The sequence below is a fragment of the Uloborus diversus genome, chromosome 9, assembly GCF_026930045.1.
Source record: "Uloborus diversus isolate 005 chromosome 9, Udiv.v.3.1, whole genome shotgun sequence".
Taxonomy (NCBI): domain Eukaryota; kingdom Metazoa; phylum Arthropoda; class Arachnida; order Araneae; family Uloboridae; genus Uloborus; species Uloborus diversus.
Genome location: NC_072739.1, coordinates 81,222,654 through 81,239,758, shown reverse-complemented (window position 1 = coordinate 81,239,758; position 17,105 = coordinate 81,222,654). Strand labels below are relative to the sequence as shown.

General features: G+C 34.0%; 1 protein-coding gene across 2 annotated transcripts; it reads left to right on the top strand.

The window, feature by feature from the left end:
- The first annotated feature begins 1,505 nt into the window (after positions 1–1,505).
- Positions 1,506–16,876, top strand: LOC129229569 (60S ribosomal protein L21-like). Of its 2 annotated transcripts, none has more exons than XM_054863900.1 (2): positions 1,506–1,584; positions 16,330–16,876. In XM_054863900.1, the coding sequence occupies exon 2, from the start codon at positions 16,358–16,360 to the stop codon at positions 16,838–16,840; it is 483 nt and encodes a 160-aa protein (XP_054719875.1). In that variant the 5' UTR covers positions 1,506–1,584; positions 16,330–16,357; the 3' UTR covers positions 16,841–16,876. The 2 variants fall into 2 exon arrangements, with proteins under 2 accessions (XP_054719875.1, XP_054719876.1); XM_054863901.1 differs by having other exon boundaries at positions 1,533–1,580.
- Positions 16,877–17,105: the final 229 nt, after the last annotated feature.

Below are 17,105 nucleotides of genomic sequence, written 5' to 3'. Positions count from 1 at the left end.
TAATAAAAATTGGTAGAGGGAATACATTTCTAGGTTTTTCAAAGTAATGATGCTTGGGTTCAAATCTTCATTTCTTCTTGGCTAAATGCAATGAATTCTCTTCAAATGGGAAAAACTTGTTTTTTTTTTCTTGAATTAAAACATAGCCACCACCAACTGAACTATTACAATTGTAAATGCCTCAGTGACTTGTGGTTTTCTTCAATTACTTTGGCACCAGAACTCAAAGGATGAAAAGATTAACCAGCAAGTTAACCAATATGACAGATAATTTAATTTATTTAACCTGTCAATATCGACAAACCAGCTAGCGTTTAATGGTAAGATTTCACTAAAAGGTCTTTCTTATATCCTTCTTCATTCATTTGCACAGATGAATGGCTGAAAGGGATCCTTGTAACTGAGAAGCAAAAATTATGTACAGCTCTCTTACAAAATGATTCAGAAACTCACTTTTAAATCATGGTAAAGCAATAACATAGATTAATTTTAATTTTTTTTAACACTAAAAGCAAGACAAAATGATAATTATTTGCAAGCAGGATTAATACTGATTTATTAGCACTGCAAAATGAAAAGTTGTTTTTGAATCTTATGAAATTAAGAATTTCTCACTATTCTAGAGCACCTCAAAAACTATTTTACAAACATTTAATATAAAAATTATGTATCAAGCATCAGCCTACTTTTTATATGATACTGTTTTATGTAAACAGTTTTACATTTCGCACATACGCACTATGAGAAATAATACGGCAAATAATCAAATTAAGATTGTTATTTTTTCCAGTAATTTGACAAGGATTCAGTAAAATGTAAACAATCATTTGGCGTCGATATGTACCGGTACTGTCGCCAATGTACCTTTAACCAAAACTACGAATTAATGTAAGAATTAGCCAAATTTACAGGCGAAATTTCAGCACGAACAACAATAAAACTAAAGGTATCACAGCATTTAAGATTTCTTTTTCACGCACTATATCAAACAAATAAATAAACATCGAAAAGGATATCTTTACCGTATGCAAGGAGTATGCATGCTTTCGGCAATCGCTGATTAATCAATTCCTTGAAAATACTCCCTCATTAACTAAATTCTATAAATCTTCATGCAATACAACGGACTTTTAACATCCCATAGACATTTTTTCTCGCTAATAAAGTCCATTATTTAATAAATTTCTTAGTCTTCTACTTCGAATTCAAGCAGGCAGCCATGTTGGATTTGCCCGTTCACTCAGATGCTTTCCTATTGGTCGAAAGACCAACTCTACCCAACTTTATTGCTCGGAAGCTATAAAATTGGACTAAAGGCGGACAATAGAAATGATGACGTCGCTCTTGGCCGAAGCACCTGAGGTATGTGTTATTGGACTAGTCCGGTATTGGAGTGAATCGGGTGAAAAGTTGCATCGTGTGATAAGCGCTTTAGAGCTGACGTCATTATTTGTCATATGCTCAACTAACCGGTTAGCTACCGGTCGATAAACGAATGCAACCATATCGATATTTGCAGTTTACTTCAAACTGCTCATCTCAACTCAACAACATTCGGCTGCGGAGAATTTTCCAACGTGGTTGGTATGTTTTTTAAATAATTTTGTCAATTTATAAATTATTTCATGGATTGTTTTGACATTTGCAATTGCTAAATCGCAACTTTTTCAAAGTTGAACTTTCAAACAAAATGTAATTTGTGGTTTCTGAAAAGTTAAATTTATGAACATTTTATTCGCCCAAATATGTTTCTGCATTTCGTTTAGAGGTTTAAAAGTTTTAAGATTAAATTAATATACCTTTTTTGGGGTTTCAATACTGTTCTCAGTTATTAAAATGTTTCTGATACAAGTTTAATATTGTTTCTGTTCGAGCTTTGCCATTTTCGATGCGTTCTGTTCAATCGCATTAAATATAAGTTACAGTCTTCCCATTGAGCTATAATACTAAGTATTAGAGCCCAATGGCGTGCCCAGATGCCTTCAATCCAAAATAAGGATAGTTTTCAGCAAAATTATCACTTTTCATCAGTAGGCATTTTTACTGCAAAAAACCTTTAAAACGGCGTATTGATAACCATGCGATATCATTTTTAGTAAACTTTAGTCGATTAAAATCCTTTAAATGCATCTAAGCTCATCATTTCAAATTTTCTCGGGAGGGGGGGGACTGCTTTTATATGATAAGTTTATTGAAAACTTGAAATACCTATCTAATATTTATTACTATCTTGAACTTTCGACTTTTTTTTTAAACAATTTCTTGCTGATGCTAAAATATGTTTGCGTTTTTGACCTTATTTATAATTTTTTATCCTAACAAATCCGAGAGAGATTGCGCACTTGACAGTGAAAAAAGAGATTGGGTGATCTATTCATATTGTCTGCAAGTTTATGTTTGCACGTCAGTATTCAGAGTGCAAAGCAACATAAATGCAAAAAGAAAGCTAGAGAACTGAATGAGAAATTTCGTGGGGCGAGAGTTACCCCATTAACACGTAAATTCCAAGAAATGATTGCTTCACTCACAGAAAGGAAGGTAAAAAGAAAATTTAACCTACCAGGAGGACTGTTAGGAGGATACTAAAAGGGTGATTGACTACAGATAAATATGGAACAAATCTGATATACCCCCCTCTTGGCGACTTTTTCCTGTTGGCGCCAAAAAAGCGTCGCCAAGAAAACTATGTATGACGTCATATGTCATACATCGTTCTTAGCGATGCTTTTTTAGCGCCAACAGGAAAAATTCAAATTATGTCATTAATTATTTAATGAAATTAATGCATTAATTTTTTTCCGTTTCTCCGGGATACGAGCCCTCGGTCTCATAGTACTTTCGTAATGAGACCTCGGCTCGCCGGCCCTGCCTCGGTCTCATTACGAAAGTACTATGAGACCTCGCTGCCGCTCGGTCCGTTATCCCTCCGACTTTTAATATACATCACAGTCGGATATAAGTCACAGATCTCCTCCGTTCAGTATACAATAAAGTCACAGATTTTATGTGAAATTAACACCATTTTTGTGCTACAAAAATGCCAACCAGACCAAAATACAAACTACCAGAAACACACTAAAAACACAATAATTCAAAATATGTTCACTTACCTTTTTTACTTTTCTTTTACTTCCTCACGTGAGGCAGTGCACATATGTTCCGCTCTTAGGGAAATTATCCCATTTTTTATTATCATTACTTTACAAAAATATTTAAATTATGTTTGTTTTGACAAAAAAAATTCCAAAAAAAACAACCTTATTTTACTTGTATTTTGTACTCCACCCAATTAATTTCGCGAATTATTTCCAAAAACTTTACAAACATATCCTCATTTTTGTATTCACAATTTTTCATTCAAAAATTTCAATTGATACGTTTGGACAACATCACAAACCGAACTCATAATTAAAATAGAAAATTCAACTAAATTAACATTAAAAAACAACAAGAAAAAGAATACTCTAAAATAAAGTTTGAATTGAAACTTTATTTTAGAGTATTCAACTTAAAATCTCCCTAAGAGCGGAACATATGAGCACCTACCTCCTACCACAGAGACACGTGCAAAAAGACAGACTTCGAGAAACTACTTTCGAGCGTTCAAGTTGCAAAACCAGGGTTGCCAAGTTATCGCCTTATTGGCGATTTTCGTATCGAGCGAAAAATTAAAATCTCGCCAAGAGGGGGGCATATCAGAGGAGAGCCATAAATATTTACCCCCACAATTTGTTTGGATAAAAACGGGGTAACTGTGAGATCCGCACGATTTCTCTCTGGTTAAATATCTTTTGAAGTTTAAACGAGAATGTTACAATATAATTTTGCCTATGCATTAAGATGTAGCCCAGCCCTACTGTGGTAGTACAGTACCCGCCACAAATAAAATCACTAGATTATAAAAATCGGCCTTTTTTAAGGTTTTTTAAACATAAGTTAAATATTGATACCGAAGCACCAGAAGTGAAAGAATCAGTCTCAGAATATAAGAAAATCTCACTAGTGTTATGAGATGCACTATAGGAGCAAAAAGGAAAATTTACAAAGCAGCTTTCAGATGATATTAAATCTTTATTCTTCAATTTTGTTAAAATATTGGTGTATTGTTTGATTAAGACCCTTGTGCCAATAAAAGAATTGAAAATTACAAAATATTTTGTTAACGTTCAGACAATATCAAGTCTAGAAAGGAAACGAGAAAAATAACGGCAGCACGGGCTCGCAAAAATTCGCTATAGGATCATTTTACAGTATTTTTGACATTTATGCGTAACAGTACCTTTTTTGCCATAACTTTTTACTTACTGTTTCATTCGCAAATTATTTTAATGTGAGTTCAAAATAAAATAATATGCTAATTCAAAAGCTGTGGGAAAAAGTCATGTTGTGGACTCTACATAATTGTAAAAAATATCATGAAATGACCCTATACTATTGTGAAGGGTGTGAGTTCGCAAATTTACCCTGTCTTAGTCAAAGGATCGTTCTGGATTTCTCGTGCAAACTCTCGGAAATTTAAGTTAAAAATGATTAGGCTGTCTTTGGTAATGCCAAGCAGGGGGACCTTAAATCTTTTCTTCCCAAGCAGATAGCCCAAATTCACGTGCAAATGCTTTCCCCCTCTGACGTTCAAACCTCTTCACTACCTTAACATGTAACACCACGCCTTTACAAGAGCCAGGTAGTGTTTTCACGGGAGGGGCGTCGAGACTGTCGGAGCGATTTCCCGCTTCTTGATTCGGAGGGGAAAGCAAATGCATTAGGGCTGATTTGGGCCATTACGAGAAGGGACAGTAATAGAATTTTTGGCTATAACAGGAAGAAAAGAGTTAAAGCAATCCAAAACTGGAGTCTTAAAAAAACTAATTTAGGCAATCTTTGGTGAATTTATGAAAAAAGGTTTCAGGTTTTCTTGAAAAAGTTAAGGTACAACATGTTTTTCGAAGCTCACCATAAAAAATGGCAGTAACAACAGAATTCATAGCAGGCACCGCGTTAAGCATTCGCCAATGCGCCAAATACGATAAAATCGTAAAATCGGCGAGCAAAATTTGAATTTGGCAAATTTATTGGCGAACAGAAAATTCTCTAAAATATACACAGAGGAAACAAAATCTCCCTTCAAAAGTTAATCTAGATAAAAATTAAGTCCGTTCACAAAATTTGGACCCCTAACAACGGACCCGTCACAAAATTCCGACCCCTAAAAACGAACCTTTCACAAAACTCCCAGACTAGCAATCACTGAAAGTTGTTTCATCCTCGGAACACTCCGAGCAGATTGAGGTGCGCGCACGCGCCTTAGCATCGGATCGAAGCGTTACCGTCCTTCGGATCGGAGGAAGGATGACGTTTGCCTCTCGCTGATTTGATATTGAGTGCGCAGTGTGGCTACTGAGCAGAAAGTGATGGCGGATGCCGGATGCCTTGTTGAATGGCTCGTTTGTTTCATTGTGTTCGATGTCTGAAACATCGGAGTAAGATAGGAATGCAGTCTTTGCTTCGTTAAAAGCTTTTATTTCTACTCTTAAATTTATTGAAGAATGATAAATATCACTTAAAGTTGTTTTTAGCCATTTTTTCCTTTGAAAAATTACATATGATTTGGAAAAACTACTTAATTTGCATTTCTTTTTCTCACCAAATTCCTAAAAATGGACAAAAATTCCTGGATATACCCCTGCCCTTATCCTCAAAAAATTGTCAAAAATTAAGTTATACTTCACTTTCTGATTAAATATTTCTGCAGACAAAAATACATTTAAAATGAGTAAAAGTTAGTCTTTGACTAAAACTTTTGAAATTTGGCTAACACTTTAAAAATTTGGCGAATTTACTGGCGAACGATTCGAAATCCTTAGCGCGATCCCTGCATAGTTTGCATGGATGATAATAACAAACTTTAAAACGATTTATGAAAGAAAAGGTTGCTATCACTTATTTTATATGGAAAAGAACATATTTTTACAAGTGAGGAAAACTATGCAAATATCTAGCTTTCGTACTTTTGTGTGCAAGTTGTTTTGGTTTTCAACTTGTTAACAGTTTGTCAGTAGAGTTTAGAAAATGTCTCAGACGTCATTTAACCGATTCGTTAAGGTGTAAGGCAGTTGGATGGAAATGGGATTGTCGCAGGCCGATGCTGCTAGGTGCATCAATGTATCTCGTAGTGTTGCTCAGCGACTTTAGATTCGATACTGATCCGAAGATTCTGTGTCCGGAAGACCTGTTCTTGACTGACCACGAACTACAGCACCTGCAGAAGACCGTTTTCTAGTTCTTTCGGTCCGAAGAAGAACCAATGCTGCTCCAGGTTTCTATGCAGGACAACTAGTCGTGTGTGTTCCCCTCAACGAACCACAGAGAAGTATCCGCTTCTGCTGGGCGAGAGAATATGCTTCCTGAACCCAGCAGCAATGGGCTTCTGTGCTGATTACTCACGAGCCCAGATTTACATTGGAGAGTGATTCAGGGTGTCTACTAATCTGGAGGGAATAGCGCAGTAGATACCATCAATTCAACACTGTTGAAAGACCACAATCATAGAGGTGGCTGGTGCTATTGGTATTGACGTCATTCTGATGGATTATAAGGCACGACCTCACCGAGTTCAGATTGTTGAGGAGGATCTTGAGGATCGCTGTTTGGGACAAATGGCATGGCCAGCTCGATCTCCAGACCTGAATCCGATGACACATCTTTGGGACTATCTTGGCAAACAGGTTGATGCTTTAAATCTTGCTCCAAGGTCGTTACATGAGCTGGAACAAGGCTTACTCTGTGTTTGGTCTTCCCTTCCTATTTCGGTGTCCGACAACTTAATAAACAGCATGGGAAATCAATGCCGTCAATGAATTGGGGACTTGAATGGATTTAGTTAGTGAGGACATATTCCTTATTAGAACCCATTAATTGTATTCTTTCTCTTACATTTTACAACATTACACTGTGATGTTCTGTTTTCTTCCAGAATGGAACTTTTCCGCCAAGATTACTTTTTTTGTTATAAATCGTTTTTTCAATACACTTCTACAAATTTGATATATTCAATAAATAACCATTTAATGCACATATCCTCCAAATTTTTTATTTCTACATTCATTCATTTGCAAATTAGACACAAAAAAACCAGTTGTACCTTAACTTTTTAAGGCCAGTGTATTCCATGCTATATTTAGACAACTTAAGGGAAATGATATTAGAGACCCTCTTCAGAACACCTTTAAGTTATCTTTGGGGATCCTAAAGAGAGGGAAATTCAAAGGCTTTCTCCAGTCTTTGCATAATATAGACGGACGCGCGAACAGCGTTCGCAGAAAATTTTTGACTCTGCAGAAATTTTTTTCAAACTGCTAATGTTAATTAAAAAAGAAAAAAAATTGAGCAATCACGATTGCTTATTGTTTTCACTTGACTGTTTTGATGTTCTTTGATTTTATTTTCCCACCGCCATCCTCTGCAGCATCACCGTCGAACGGGTCCTCACGATGCTGCTCCTATAGCGAAAGCCATCTCCAGGTTGCATCCATGTCCTACACACACGCGTATACATACACAACTACACACATATGCACACACACATACACCTACACACAAACCAAGGGTGATTGTGTTCCGGTATTTTACCGGATTTCCGGTATTTACATCTTGATTTCCGGTATCGTCATCTTCGAAAATACCGGAACCATCCTATATTTTCAGAAAAACCTACTTTTGTAAAATTTAGGTCGATGTTTAATGAAACGCCAAAAGTCCAAATTGAAGACGTTTCGTTTGTTATAAAGCGTAAGCTACCGTCATGTTTTTCTCTCTATATTAATTATTGAAGAACAGCTGGGGTGAGAGATGGAAGAAAGGCTAGATAAGAAGAGAAAGGAGTGTTACTTGATATTTTCCCCCTTAATATTTTCTTTTCAAGATGTCTAATATCGTTTCTCTGTTGCATATCTTAATATGCAGATGTAACTAGGGTTGCCCATTCCCCCCCCGACTGCGATGGCACCCCTCAATTTTACCAAGCCCCCTTTTCCCTTAAGAATTGCCACCCACTAATAAAAAGACTTAAATTCTTCTAAATTAATTTCTCCAAAAGTTTCTGTGGTATAATCTGCTTCATGACCACCCCCCCCCCCCTCCCGACAAAACACATGAAAATCCTTGCTATAACTATATTATTAGATTAAATTGCTAAAATATTTATTCACCAAGATGGCTTATGACTTTTCTCTGTTGTAGATGCTTATGTAATAGGTTTTACAGTCCCCCCCCCCATTAAATGTTGAATTTAACGACTTATATATATCGAAAATATCGATATTTGGAGAGCGATATATCCTGGCATTAAAATTCGGATATCACCTAGCCCTATTGCGCAGTGATCATGATACATTCTGCCCCTTTTGCCCCAAACTTAGTTAATTCTGAAATATTTATGCACTTTTAGAAAATGAATGTAATAAATGGTTAAGGATTCAGATACAATGGAGGAAGATAAAACATTCTTTGAAAAATTTTTAGAAATGAGAAAAATTAAGAGTTTAATTCTCTTCATGCACATGGACATACTAAGTCCAATTAAAACTTAAGAGTTTTAGCCCCAACAAATAATTATGTATATAAATAATGTGTGCATTCACATAATGTGTATATGTATGCCCTTCAAAACACTTTTTCCTTCTTGGAAAAAAGTTCAGGTATTTTTGCATGGAGTCACAATCACCCCTGACAAACACATATACACAACTACCCACATATTCATGCCCGCACACTGACACAAACATATGCCTACACACAGACATACCCCCCCCCCACACACACATTCATATACACAACTACCCACACACTTATGCCAGCACACAGACACAAACACACATGCCTACACAAACACACACGCCTACATACACACACTCGTGATTGCGAAAAACATAATTTGAATTCAAGATGTCAAATTTCAAATTGATTTTTTTTTTTTTTTTAAAGAAAATCCCAGAGTTTATTTCTGTTGAAGCCTTTCTCCAAAAGCCTTTTAAAGTACATGTATATAAAAAAAATGGTTTTGGCAGTTTTCTTCAGTTGGTGAAAAATAAGCAAACTAAAAAAAAAATTAAATGATTTAAAGCATTTTCTTTTTGTATCTTTCATACAGTGAAACCCCTCCTAACGGACACCCCTCTTATGCGGACAATTTTTAATTCCCCAGTTCCAATGCAAATAACAATATTAAACCCCTGTCCTGCGGACACCTCTATATTGCGGACAAAAAAATATTTGTCCCGTTAATGTCCGCATTAGAGGGATTTTACTGTATTTGAATATAAATTTAATTTTTTTATTCAAGTGTGAGTTAGGCAAAATAATTATTTGCAGAAAACTTTCCAGTTAGGATTTGTGTTCACAGAAAGCTTTTCATTTTATCTAAGTCTGGCTTTCTCTCGATAAATTTTAGAAATTAAATTCTTAAAAATTTTAGGCTTTCTTTAATGATGGAGATGTGGAAGAGGGGGTAGAGAAGATGCAAAAAACTTTTAAAAATATGAAACTGGAGTCACAAATTTAAATCAAATTTAGTGAACTTAGAGGAATGAGTTTTGTGGGCTCTCCCCCGGACATTTCTCCATGCTGAAATGTGGAATGCTATTTTAGCTATCTTTGGGTGTTAAGAGTTAGAGAATTTGGGGGTCTCCCTCTCGAAACATTTTCGACGTTTAAGTCGTTTGAAGTTTTAGAGACCCACACACAAACAAACAAAATATAAAAAATGCTTTAATACTATATGCTTAAAACTACATTCAAATGAAGTACAATTCCAAAACTGGCATAGTTAAACTCAATAACATTTATTAATGTAGAATAAGGGGGGGGGGGGGGTCAGAATATTTTCTTTCTTGCAGACATCACCAAAAATGCACCCATGGAACCAGGTATAAAGTATGTTAATGCATAAACTATGAAAATATTATGGTTTGAAGAAATCACCATAGTTGGCAAAAGAATACGGTGCTTTATTTATTCCCATTTTGGAACCTTGTACTTGTATGTGTTATGAAGCTATGCTTTCATATGCACTAGTTTATAATTAAAATATAAATTAATTTATAAAAAGTCAAATGAGATATGGGTTTATTTAATGACCTTGCCCTCCTGTTATAACCATTATGACAATGTTCCAAATTAAAAGATACTACGGTAAGAACCAGTTTTTACCATCCTGTCCAAAACCCTTGTGCCCAAAAGTGTCTGAAACTATATTTTTAGAGAAGTTGTATTTTGTGAGAAATATAATCAAAAACATAGTAAAATATATTTAAGTAATGTTTTATATTGTACATTTATTTTAAGTGTAAACATTCAACTTATTTATGCAGCAGCTGATTTTAATCAGGTTACATAGAAGTTGAATTCTCAATTAAAATTTTTTATTTGTATGCATGGATTTATCATTTTTATTTTTCGATAATTGTAAATAAATTTTCCTGTATTTATGCTTGTGTGCAAATGGAAGCAGGGGTCTGTCCAGGATTTTTCACAGGGTCCGTTTTTTGTGAAAAATCAAATAATTTTGTGAAAAATGAATTAATTTTGTGAAAAATCAAAAAATTTCGCAAAAAAGAGATGGCACAAACTGCATCAATTAAACTTAAAGTTGAGTGTTTTCTTCTTCTATGACGAGAAAATCATTCTGGATTTTTTTTTTCTGATATTTGGCGTGGGGGGGGGGCATCGCTCATTCAAGTATCAATATTTATCTACCATTCTGCATTATGTTAAATTATACTAGATATATTTCTGTACAGTATTTAAAATAATTATAACAAAAATATAAATAAATAAAACAAAATTCAGAATAGGGTTCAGCATTCAACTTTTTGACCCAAGACACTCTTAAAAAGCATGAAATTTCGTTTCTAACTTATAAATTCCGTGATTTTAACAAAAATTTATTTGAATCCTAATAAAGCGAAGTTAGCTTGAAAAAAGAACAAAATATGATTCTCATATCGGATGTTAAAAGATTGCATTTTTCAAAATGTAGACATCTAAAGAAAAAAAAAACGGTAATTAAAAGAGTTTACTTAAAGTTAATCATCCTTGTTAGCATCGAAAAATCAAAACCCATATAATTTTCTCCCAAAATAACAATTAAACATCGCACTGCACCGTAAAAACGCAAATATTGACAAGCCAACAAAATGATGAGAATATTTTCTAATCTCATTATAAAGGTTCAACGCCAGACGCTAAGTGGTGATAGTTTTGAAGTTGGTAACCCTATATGAAGCGATCATATTTTTTCCACACCCTTATTATCCCTTTGCAGTTCTAAGTTCATTTCGCAGATATATATTATTATTGTTTATTAAATCATGAGTGGAGAAAAGTGCTTACCAATGCCTTTTCAGAAAAGTTTACAACAACACCGCTGCTAATTAGCTGTGATAAAACAAACAACCATTATATTTATTTGGCAGTAGCAATTATTTATCGCTTGCAGGAGCATTGGAGCATCGCAAGAGTGCCGATTTTTTCTTTTTTTTTTTTTCAAAATTAGCCGATTTTGTATAAGCTGATCCCTCTAATTTGACTTAAAAAAAGGTTCCAAAAATTATCGGTTTATACAGAGAAATACGCGGTTTATACAGAGAAGTACGCGGTTTATGCACAGAAATATGCGTTATTTTGCTTTCAGATTTGCTCTTTCAATAAACAATTTGTGACAGATCCGATCTTGTTTATCAGAATTTTGTGAAGGGTCGGTTTTGTTTGATCGGGATTTTGTGAAAGGTCCGTTTTGTTTGATTGGGATTTTGTGAAAGGTCCGTTTTGGTTGATCGGATTTTTGTGAAGGGTCCGTTAACGGACCCAAATATCCTCTGGCCAGACCCCTGGGAAGTGTTAAAAGTATAGAGGAAAAACTGTAATATATGTTTGACTCTTACAGCTTTGTGTAGATTTTCTTCTCTTGACTGTGGTGCCATTTCATAATCAAAAACTAAATGACCACCAATCTATTTTAGGAACTGCAAATACATTGTTTGCAAAAACCATCAAGCTACTATTGTAGTTTTTATTTAATGTAGTAACAGAATGTATTACATTAAAAGTATAAAACAAAAAAGAAATTGCACAAATTTTAAAAAATTAAACTCTTACATTTAATCATCCATTTATTTTTCTTTAATCTGTGTTTTAAAAAAGAATTTTAGTAAAATATCCTATTGAACTTCCTATATGAAACTCCGATTTTAAAAAATTAAGCTTTCTTTTGCACCAAAATATTACCTACACATGTATAGCACTCCTTTGAACATTTCAGAGGAAAATATTATCAAATACTCATTAATTAAAACTTATTTATATTTATGCATTACAAATGTTGCAGTAAGTAAGAATTAACTAGATTACTCCTTTAGCTTACTTTTGGACAGTTTAAGACACCTTTGGACAGTGATGTTATATTAAGTTTAGTATTTAATTCGCTTGAAATTTTATTTTACGCCCACATTCGAACCATATTAGTACGTAATATTTATGTACCGAAAAGTAGTTTAATTGGCCTTAAGTCATCCTTTTAAAAAATCATTTAAAAATGAAGTAATGAAAACTTAGGTATAAAAGATATTATGTGCGGGGGGTGCGCTACTCAATTTCCGAGGCCCCTCTAAAAGTTATTTCTGTATCCACCACTGGTACCGAGTTTCCCATAGAAAGTGATACAAATGTATTTCCATTATGCAACAAGATTGCTTTGAGGCTCCTTTTCGATGAATTATGAGTATCAGGGTTTTTATGCTCCGGGAAAACCTGGCATTGTCAGGGAAAATGACATAGTTAAAAATCGGGGAAGTTTCCAATCCCCCCCCCCCCCCCGAAAAAAAGAAAAAAATTTTACAATCTTTTCCCAGGGAATTTTGTACCATGAAATCTAAACTTTGTTTTAATCAATGTTTCCTGAAAAAAAATCCGAAAAGTTTTGAGGCAAAATAATGTTGGCTATAAAAAAAAAGGGCGACCCAAAAAAAAACTTTTGCGGAAGCTATTTTTGTCTCTCAAAAGTTCCCTAGGAAAAAAATTCCTAGGGTGAACAGGAATTATGCACAAACCCAACAGGGGAGAAGACAATTTACTGCTTCTGAAACGCAAACCTGCGGATGGTAGAGTGGATCAGGAAATCGTTTTTTTTTTTAATCGAAAAGTCTTTTCAGCTATGTATGAAACGTAGTCGTCATTTTTGGTTTTTCATAAGATGAAAGTAGACACAATGCATTGGATGTTTTCTTTAACTGCTAACAAATGAAAATAACGCAAAATGTGCTGCATTTTTTTTTATTATTGTTATTTTAAATATATAATTTTCTTGAGAAATGAAAAATTTTGTTCTTGAAACTTAATTAATCCTCATTGCCTTGGATGCAAATGTTCTAAAAACTTTTCAACTGAATTGTAGTTTCATGAAGATTTATTATTTTTAAATTTTTTTCGTGGTACTAATTCAAAATACTATTTCTTAATTTATGTGTAGCCGCCATACTTGATCAGTCCCAAGATGGCAGTACTCAAGACTTTTTAAGTGCCTAAGTTTCCGAAAATGACATTGGATGTTTATTGCATTGCAAACTATTGATGACAACACAGTGTGCCCTTTTTCTGGATAATTCGTAATTATTTTCTGGAAAAATGTGAATTTTATCTCCAGAACATTTTTTTATTCTAATCGATTTAGACGCTTATGTGCTAAAAACTACTATTTTGTTTTTTATTTTAATGCAAGCATCCTTTATATGCAAAAGAAAAAAAAATGATTTTTAGCATCCCCATATTTTTGGTATGCCCATCAATGCAACAAGTTAGTCATATTTGTACTGAAAAATAGCTTTGTACTTTGCTCAATATGTTTTGTGTTACACACTAATAAGAAAATGAAAAGAATTGTAAGCCAAAAGCGGAGAAGGATTGCTGCATGATTAAAGCATAAAGCTAATATGCATGACATGTGGCATCAAAAAAACGCTAAAATAAGTTCAGGGCTCCCAAATGGTCTGCTTTTCCTGCCGAAGTGCGTTTTTTATGGTAAAGTCTTCTTTATACCGCTTCTTAACATTTTGGTCCGATTAGTCCGCTTTTATATTGTTTTTACTTAAATATCAGATTTTAAAAGTTTTTCATTTCGTTAAAAGTTACTATACACCCAGACACGCCGCCGCAGCGCATGTTAAACAAGGTTCGTAGGCCCATAAAAAACCTTGAAAAGTCTTGGGAAAAAAAGTTTTTTTTTCTCCCAAGAACTTGGCTTGAACACCTTGAAAAAGTATGGAAAGTTACTTTATTGCTTGAATTCTTTTAAAAATACTTCATTAGTGCAATTTTCTGAATATTTATATTCGATATTAATTATCGTGAAAAATTGCTTTCGTGTTTGAGGTTTCACTCCTTTTGCATCTTGTTAATATTTTGATGCTTTTTACAATCCAAAGTGATTTTGACATGTGCTTACCTTAGCTGAGCTTATTTTTCATTTAATTTCAATAATTAACGAAGGAATTTTTTTTGGAAACCATGGCAACATTGAACTTACTCGGACTTCGCGGAAAACTGCTTTTAGTGTTACAGTAGATCTGTTTGGTGTGTGATAGATTCATATCGGTTGAGAAGGGATATAATGCTATTAAGAAACATTACAAGACAGAAAAACACAAAAATAATTTTAAACCAAAGAAAGATGAAGCACAGTTTCATCTGTCCTTCAGTGTGACTACCAGCATCCCTGGTTCAAGTCAAAATGTATCATTATGCCTATTTAGTTCTAAGGAGGCTGCCTTAAGTGCTGAGCTAAGTGCCTCCTCCCCTCCCATCCAAATGTTTGTGTAAATAATATTATTGTTCAATGGATAAAACGATCAGTTTTGCTGAAGGTGATAAAGGAATTGTACCATTAAAAATCAGTATTATGGTTAATTAACAGATTATCTGCACGGATTTAGCAGCAGGCAGCTAATTTGCCTTTTGGTGCTTCCTTGGGTTTTAATTGAATGGTCTTCCCAAGGTCCTCTTTTTGATTAAAAATGGTCCTCTTTTACCCTTTTCTAAAGCTAAAATGTGTTGGGAGCCCTGTAAGTTGAAAGTACTTAGTTTTCAACAAGTAGTAAACAAATGAAAACAATTTTGAACAAAATGTTAAAAAAATGGGGAAAACTTAAAATTGTGAGAAAATTTTCAAAAAAATATTCCAACAATTTTTTTTTTTTTTTTTAAATTTGCAATTGGAAGTTTTAGTTCTTACGCATTTTGATTATTTTGGAAATATTGTTACTTAAACTTAATTTTGAATGAAGCGAGTAGCCTGGAATTTTCTTAAAAAAAAGTCAGGGGAATTTTTTATTTACCACAAGTGTATTAACCTTGAGTATAAATATATGAGTTTTGCAAAAAAAAAAGTTTGACGTGATGGAAACTTTATACTATATCTCCCGGTTTCAGTGAGTGAAAATCTATATGAAACAGGTAGAAGTTTTTTTGTTGCAGACCTGTGTTATTCCCCCCTCCCTTTTTATTTTTAAATGAATAATAAAATAGCTGAAAAATATCCAATCTAATTTATTATGCTTAATTTCATTTAAAAGATAATCTTGTTTTATCCTTTGCAAGTTCTAAATTTATTGTAATAATGATTTGTTTTTTTATTTTTGGTCAGGTTCAATTTATTTCATGTAACAAAATGAATCATTCTTTTTTTTTTTTTTCTCTTTTGATAAGCTTATCTATAACTAATATTTCTTTGGTTTTTTTAACAAAAATTCTGCATCTGTTGCACCTTGAACGGAATGTTAAATACTGAGAAACTTTCTCCAGGTATTAGATTTTGTGTGTCTTGCTGGGAAGAGTGATTCATATTCTCGATACTAGGCAGAGTTGCAGCAGGAAGTATGCTTTGAATTACCTGAAGCGAGATTTCAGGGGAAAATGGCTATCACACAGCATTTCAACTTAGTCGGACAAAGTATAGCAGTTTTGATGCATTATTTTTAGAGAGGCAGGTCTTATATTCAAAGTGAATAATGATCATCAAGCTATGGGTTGTATGGTTAGTGGGGTCCCTAATCTGGGCAAGTCACTACTGTGATAGGAACGGGGGACCCTCGGGTGTGATGTGTGGTTAGCGTTACGATAGCTTTGAAAAAAAAATTAACCCCTTTTATTTTCCTCGGGAGTCCTTGGAGTTCTCCTGTTAAGTCCTGGTTAAGTCTGTAAACAATGCTTATTATCTCCTAAATCATATTCTATGCATTTTATATCAATATTAATTAGACTAATTATTTTAATTCATTTCTGCAGGCATTAACTTCAACAGCCATTAAAAAACATGGTTAATACAAAAGGTATAAGACGAGGTACTAGGTACCTGTTTGCCCGAAAATTCCGACATCATGGAGTTGAACCTCTGTCTACTTTTCTGAGAGTGTACAAGCGGGGAGACATTGTCGACATCAAAGGAAATGGAGCCTTTCAAAAGGGAATGCCTCATAAGTACTACCATGGTAAAACTGGAAAAGTCTTCAACGTGACCCCACATGCAGTTGGAGTAATCGTCAACAAGCGAGTAAGGAATCGCATCATTCCAAAACACATCAATGTTCGAGTGGAGCATATCAAACACTCCAAATGCCGGCAAGATTTTCTTGAAAGATTGAAAGAAAATGAACGTAAAAAGAAAGACGCAAAAGCAAAGGGGATCAAAATATCTTGTAAAAGGCAGCCTGCCCAGCCACGTGGTGCGCATTTTGTCAAAACTCTAGGCAATAAGCCACAGTATCTTGAGCCTATACCATATGAATTTATTGCTTAATTTTGGGCTTGTTGAATAAAAATTATTATCCATATAGCCTTCTCTTTTATCATTCATTTCTAAAATTCTTTTCAATACATTCTTTGAAATATCTTATAAAAGTGCAATGGTTATGTATGTATCAGGGTAATTACATATCAAATCAACCAATGGTCAAAACGTCATGTCTTTAGATTTTGCTCATTTTTTGTTCTAATGAAGTATTACCACAACAGAAAATATACAAAGTTTTGGATTTTTTCACTCATTTGTTTTCGAGTTATAA

Excerpts from the sequence above, each read along its gene's own strand:
- LOC129229569 (XM_054863900.1), top strand. The coding sequence starts at position 16,358 with ATGGTTAATACAAAAGGTATAAGACGAGGTACTAGGTACCTGTTTGCC.